At 45.6% G+C, this 7,554-nt stretch overlaps 1 protein-coding gene across 1 annotated transcript; it reads left to right on the forward strand.

The window, feature by feature from the left end:
* Positions 1–26: 26 nt before the first annotated feature.
* On the forward strand, positions 27–1,677 carry LOC119382729 (40S ribosomal protein S10; the record flags this gene model as incomplete). Its single annotated transcript, XM_037650564.2, is given in 3 exon segments — positions 27–147; positions 507–564; positions 1,410–1,677. Coding segments are annotated over 2 exon segments (319 nt in total), but the record flags the coding sequence as incomplete, so codon positions are not given.
* Positions 1,678–7,554: the final 5,877 nt, after the last annotated feature.

Below are 7,554 nucleotides of genomic sequence, written 5' to 3' on the forward strand. Positions count from 1 at the left end.
TATGCTGCGTCTACATATTAATCACGTGATCACATCGACCACGTGGTTAGCATAGCCTCGATCACAGCGCAGGAGCAACCGGAAACGCACGCTTCTATTTCCTTTTCCGCTTAGCTTTCATGTCGGGAGCATTGTAGCCGTTCGAAGGTGAGCTAAAAATCTATCGAATCAATGTTTTAACTAGCATCATTCCCGTTTAGGAATCGTAAGTAGTATGCTGCATTGTCTGTGTGCTTATTTGTTTGCGTTATTTTGACGAGATAATTGTTCCGTGGCTATTTATTGGAGCTCAGCCCTACAGTGCCCGAGTAGCCCGGCCTGCGGAGTTCGTTACTGTGCTACAAACGCCTATCGATTGATTCCCTTTTATAGTGTAGCGGAAACGGTTAACAGTGAAAATATTCTTTTATTTAGTGTCTTTGTACGCCAAAAACTTCGCTGTTTTGGCTCGTCGTAGACGGTCTTGGCTACTTGTGTGTGGATTGTCATCGCTCTTCTCTTGGCAGGTTCAACATGTTGATGCCCAAGAAGAATCGCGTGGCCATCTATGAATACCTCTTCAAGGTAAGCAAAAATACTGTTCTATATCCTAAAATCTGCTAGGTATCGGCTTCTTTGCGCTGGTCTGGCGGCTTAAGCAAGATAGCTTGTCCGCCCTGAGAAGACTTCTACTACACGCTGACTGCGGAGTCTAGCATAGTTATAAATGTTCGTGGTGTTGTGTACTGTGCGCTGCAGTGATTCGGCCAAATGCATTCGGGACCATTAACCATCAGTGCGTGTTATTCGTGTTTTAGTGAAACTACATTGTAATGGGCAACACGAAGCCAGGGGTCGATGTATGAAATACTTCGGTAGGACCTGCGCAAGGCATTTGCCAGCCTTGGAGGCGGTATTGTGCGTGAGTTTTTGTATTGGTTGAAAACCTTGTGACGCAGATAAGCCGCACGACCCTTTTCGGTCGTGTTAACAACAATCGTGCTCGACTGCTGACCCTAAGGTCGCGGGATCGAATTCCGACCGTGGCGGGTGCACTTCGATAGAGCTAGATGCCCGTGTGCTTAGGTTTAGGTACACGTTGAAGAACCCCAGGTGGTCGAAATTTACGGAGCGTCCCTCATGGTCGTCATGGTTTTGAGACATAAAACCCCAACAATTTATTGTACACGTTCAGCAAGCTCATGCCCATCTTTTAAGTATGATTCACTGGCGTGACAATCAACCGCACGGCCTCGCCATAAGCACCGTGAAGTTCAAGTCAACCAAGTAGCAGCACGTTTGATTATTGTACCACCGTGTTAATTTCAACTCCATGGTGTTTGTGGCCCAGCCATTAATAATGCTCGCACAGTGTGTCATCATGCCCGTTCGTTATAGTTTTAAATGGCCTCTTTTCTTTATCCTTGTAGGAAGGTGTCCTTGTAGCCAAAAAGGACTTCCATGCACCCAAGCACCCCGAGCTGGAGGCCATCCCCAACCTCCAAGTCATTAAGGCCCTGCAGTCCCTGAAGTCGCGCGGCTATGTGAAGGAACAGTTCGCGTGGCGCCACTACTACTGGTACCTCACCAACGAGGGCATCCAGTACCTGCGGGACTTTCTGCATCTGCCACCTGAGATTGTGCCCGCCACCTTGAAGAAGCAGTCTCGCCAGGAGGCACCCAGCCGAAGGCCCAAGAGTGAGTGCAGTTGATTTTATGCACTATCCAGATATAGCTCGTCAACTGTCACTTTGCCTTGTTGTATTATGCGCTGTTGGTGGTTATAGTGCTGAAATGCTAAGCACAAGGCCGCATTATCAATGCTCAGCCATCTTAACCCTTTGTGAGGCACTGTTTTCAAAATAAAATTTTTTTCTTAAAATCTCCTGAACAGCATTTACGATGACTTAAGAAAATGTTTGATACCATTCTCAAAAAAACATCGGCAAAATAGTTTAGGAGAAAAGGTACATGTGTGTACCGCTGTTGGTACCAAACGGGAAAAGAACAGGAACATTATTTACAAATTAATGAAGCTGTTTACTCTTCTAATTGTTTTAATCATTCAGTGCACGGTGGAACTTTGTATTGAGTGATGCTATACATAACTTGCAACTACGTCACACCGCGGAACTCTGGGATACGATTTCGCGGCATGCGCCGCCATTACCGAGCACATGGCAGGAGACGACACCGTCTCAAGCTGTGCGGCTCTCGCGTTTCCCGTCAACGCTGCACATCGCAACGGCGATTTGTGCGATATTTGGCTGCTGCACGAGAAGTGTTAATCAATAATAATATAAAAAAAAAAGACCAGGTGCGGGGACATACTATTTGCCAAACGCGATCACAAACCCGTGCGACCGCACGAAAGAGCTGTCCGAGAAGCGGAGCACAGGGCTTATGCGCGCGTAAACAGGAGGGACCTCAGACGTTGCACAACGTTTGTGTGTGCGGGTGTCACTTCATAACAGGCAAGTTATGCTTCCAAATCTCCTCACCTTTAACCGAGTGAATCACCACGAGTTATGCGTGTGGTCAATTTTTGTCGAAACGTGAAGCACCGAATTGAACCCAGTGATCGCGCCTTGGTTTTCGGGACGCCCTCTTTAGCTCTTCGGTGAAACGAACCCCGACTGGGCGCCAAATATGTTATTGGGTCATGGTTTTGTGCAGCAATCAGCGACGAAATCTGTGCAGTTTGAGTGCCGCAAAATACAGGCGGAGAAGAGCGCCGTTGTAGATCGATGACTCGTGCGAAGCTGTTTCAACCATTACGTGTGACACCACTGCAGGCTGCATAATGTCCTGAATGACTCTCGTTCGTCATACGCGCAAGGCAAACGATCAAAACATGTGCACTACGCCGAACGATCCGCGCACGAACGTAAACACAGCGCTGTCACTGAGACGTATGTGTTCGGTGATGGCGGACGGAAGACAGGAAGTGACGTCACTTGCAAGTTATGTATTCGCACGGTGGAGTGCACTCCCGCCGGAAATGGCTAGGTGATGATGATTAATTGTGGTCCTGCCATTTGTAATGGGTAGGCAGCTGTCAAGTGCCTTAACCAAAAAAGAAAGAAAAGAAAAAATGTGATAGACACAGACATAACGAAATGTCACGTTTGCAACAGCCAGCCAGTGTCTCCTTGCAGACCGGCTACATTGACATTGTCTGAACGTCTACATTGTCTGCGCGTCGGCATTGTCTGCACGATGATGTGGCGCCATCTGTGAAGAGAGAGTTGCAACGCTGTCGGCTTGAAGCAGTGTGCGTTATTTTAGTGGTTGTATATGTGCACTGCATGTGTGATCGACATAACAGATTTTATTCAAACTATGTATTCGAGAACGTCATCTTCTGCTTGATGTGAGCCCGAAACAAGTGCGTTGAAACTGCAAATTCAATCCAACCAAAGACATGCAATTATACGGCGTGTTAAATATGCTGTATCGAATAACATTAGTAAGGGAATGTGGAATTGGGTTTATTCTGGATTTTCTTAGTGCCAATGTCGCTACTCCAAAGGCGTTAGATCTTTTGCACCAGTCGCAGTTCACTCATGACGGCCAGCACAAACAAGACAAGAGTATGCGATACAGGTTCAACTGATAGACAGCGCCTGTGTCGTGTACTTTCTTGTCTTGTTTGTGCTGGCCGTCATGAGTGTGTTCCAGGTAGCCCAATTTGCTACGATGTTTCACAGTGTAACAGCTCAATTAACATCTTCACGAACCCAACCTCGGGCACGGACTTTGTTTTAAAGCATAACAGTTCAATTACCGCCTTAATGAACTCCGTACGCGTTAACAGCTGAGCCAACAGATTTACTTGAGCCAGCATTGTTCCCTACAAAGAATGTCGTCGTGCACCCAGCCATTTTCAGCGGGAGTGCACTCCGTCGTGCGCATAGCATCACTCCTTTGTATTTGCTGCACGGGTAGCTACTGTGCACTTAAGCCGAGCACACGCGAAGGCAACCTGCGACAGGTATACATCAGCCAACGCGACTACAGTAATTAGGTGCTCCTAACGTGGACTGCGATTGATGCCGCTTGTGCAAGTAAAACCTCTACTATAATAAAAATGGAAATACTGCCTATGTGCAACTGTACCAGTGCAGTAGTTGCCTTATCAGGGCTGACACCATCAGCCAAAATCAAGCCTAAAATATGGTTCGTTGCACAAAACTGATTAAGGGCAGCAGAAATCTGTCTGTGTTGTAAGTGAATCGCTAGGTTCTGTTTAGTAAACGAGTAAAATGGGACACTTCACAGACATGTTGAAGCGATGTTTTCAGGGTGCTCATTTAGGCCCCTGCAGTGGATAGCGAGCTGTAATCAAGGCATTAGGAAAATCCAATTTGCTGTCCGTATCACATGTCGTAGCAAAGTAAAAACTTAAATTAGCCTTCTTCTATACCTCGGCATATGGTACCACCAGTAAGACCGGTGCCAATTTTCACCATTTCTTTATTATAGGTGCTTTAAAAAGCAGTGAGAAAGTGTGGTACACATGTGTACAACTGGCCTACATAGGGTTAACTGGGGCAGAATGGAAAAAAGCATTGGTACTTCTATTTAGGTGCATGTTAAAAGAACTTCCGCAGAACTGATTTTCAACTCCAGGTGGTCGGAATAAGTCGGGAGGCGCCCGGTGTAGCTTACCTCGTAACTTAGTTTTGGCATGTAAAACATTTTTATATAAAGAAGCAAAGATTGGATGCTTCAAGTGCCTCTCCTTGGCTGTATGCTCGCTATACATGGCTTGCACATGACGTCAGAGACAGGTTCTCTGCGCTTGTTCACAAACATGGCGGCCACCGTGACTTTTTTATCTCATTAGACTAATTTCAGCAGCGTTATTTTGTGCTCTCCCCGCTTTCTTCTGTTCGCCAGCTGCGCCAAGGGAACACAAAGAATTGGAGGGGGCACCGGAACTAATCTGATGTAACCGTTTCGTTTCTTGCTCTGCGCGTTGGAGCAAGAGTTCACCCTGCGTCTCAACCAGTTTGTTCACAAAGATGGCGGCCACGGTGACATCAATGCAAGCCATGTATCCCCCTATCCCCATTATTCGAATCCAAGTCTAGAATGGTGAAAGAAGACGTGCCTCACATATCCAGCTACACCTTCAAGCATGCATTTTATTGCGATAGCAATTATATGGACAGTCTCCGCTGGTTTTTGTCAGTCTCCGTCGCCGCTACCGTCATGCACCGTATATGTGTATGTATATATATATATGTGTGTGTGTATATATATATATATATATATATATATATATATATATATATACACACATACATACATACATACATATACATATAAAAGCCCCAAAGAAAAATAATTCAGAAAATGCTTCCGAAGAGCGGAATGCTTCCGAAGAGCGGTCGCCTTCGTGCGCTTATCTCAAGGAAAGAAGGGGGGCGGGCGGGGGGGTTGTATGTCTTATGTTTTCCCCTCGATGTCCGCGCTGAAGTCACGGAGCGTACAAAGCTCACTTCGCTCGCTGCAGCGGCCGCGTTGCGAAAGGAGCGCGCTGTTCAAACAGAAATAAGTATCAACTGCGACATTTAGTTCGCGCTCGTCCTGTGTGTACCTATGCGTTCGTTTCGTGCATCCTGCTTTATGTTTCAGCAGTGCGCTTCAAGTATCGAGCTGTGACGCATGGTAGTTCGCACTCGTCCTGTGTGCTCGAGCGCCGTGCTGGTAATTTTGAGCTGCTTTCCCTTCTTCGCGTTACATTCCAATTTGATGCTATCGCATTCATTGCTTCGCCGTTGCGGCGAAACTGACTTTTTTTGGTGATGTCTCTACTTTGCATAGTATAAATTATCTGGCAGTCTTCCACCATGATTTCATTCATTGCCTAATTTGCCTGTATAAAAGACTTGTACTGGCTTCGGGAAACAGTTTTATGACCCTATATGAGGGATACCACATTTTCAAAGGGGTCCCGAACCAATTTTTTAATTATCGAAGGACTTCGGTATTGGAGTTATTCCCTTAGAATCAATTGCCACAGAAATTCCTCTAATCCGTCAAGAATGAGGAAGTTGCTGGAGGTACACTAAGCGCTTTCTCTAGTCTTAACAGGCGCACTGGTAACTACACCGGAAGGGATGACACCGAGGAAAGAACCTCCGTCAGCGTGCGTCTTGAAACGCAATCGCTCTCTCCCGTTGCGATTCCTATGTTTATTACTGTTGCTACTGCATAGTTTTAGCACGTTATAGAGCGTAGCATCAGCATGTTGCGACACCCCATGGTCAGAAGCGCGTCGATCCAAACGCTGCTCCTGATGTACATCGGTGGCTGTTGGCCAATAGCAACAATCTGCTGTTTGGCAGCATACAGGTGGTGCCCAGCCCACCTAAGAGAGCACTGGTAACTTCACGCTTCTCTTGTAACCTCTACATCGCACACTCGACTAAAAATTTGGCCGAACTGTTACAGCTGTGTCTGCTGTTCGTTGAATGTGTATTTTCACGAAGCCCGAGGGGTGGTTCAGGGGACCTTTCATTTTGTGATGAGTTTTATTTTTACTTTGTGCACCCCATGACTAAAATAAGCACTAAAAAAAGGACCTGTTGCAAAAGGTTTAGGTACTATTTCCTTTAACGTCATGTTGTTTGTTTGGTGGGCGGCCACTGAGAGAACACATTCCCCATTTTCCTCCACAACTTTGTTGCACTGCTGTGCATTTGTCCCGCTCTCTTGAAAATTGGTGCAATGGCTTGTTCGTTTCAATGAAGATGCAGCTTATTGCATTTGCCAGGAAGATTTGTTTTCGGTGGTGATAAGCTTGAGGAAACATGCCAATGCAAGTAGTGAGGGGAGTCTGTCCCTAACCTTTGCAGTGTCACCTATCGTATATGAAACAGTTATATAATTATAGTACAACCTAATCCTCTGCAATGCTCAATTGATATGTTTGTTTCCTTGGCACACATTATGTTCTAATAGACTGTCACCTGACTTCTCTGTGTTACTTGACCTCTCTAGTTCTGCATCCTTCTCCCAACGTCATTTGTGCACTGCTGTACTTGGTTGTGAACACTGATCTTTACTAGGTTTGCTGGATGGCGCTTTGCTGCTGTCACGGATGGGCGCGTGCATGGCCACCGGAAGTTTAAGGGGAGACCCTGCTACTGAAACATGTTTCTTGTTTTTTAGCGTATCATTATGAAACTTTCACAGCCTATGTATTTTTATGTGCTGATTTCAAACATATAATTATTGTTCTAATACAATATGTAGTTTTGAAACTATTAAATAGTATTTGTATTGTTAGGAGCAGGCACTATTTCTAAACCGTGAGAGTTATCAAGCAAGTCAGCCTATCACAATAACCTGGAATCAATGCTGTATGCAATAAGACAAGAATGGATGTTCTAGGCCCATTTGAACAAAAGTTATGGTATGTTGAACATTCCCAGCTTGATCCCAGTTTGACTGAGCTCGACATCGCCGACTTGCTAAGTGTTCAACGTACTATAACTTTTGTTCAATTGGGCCTAGAACATCCATTCTTGTTTTATTGCAAACAGTATTAATTCCAGCTTACTG

This window comes from Rhipicephalus sanguineus, chromosome 2, assembly GCF_013339695.2.
Source record: "Rhipicephalus sanguineus isolate Rsan-2018 chromosome 2, BIME_Rsan_1.4, whole genome shotgun sequence".
Taxonomy (NCBI): Eukaryota; Metazoa; Arthropoda; class Arachnida; order Ixodida; family Ixodidae; genus Rhipicephalus; species Rhipicephalus sanguineus.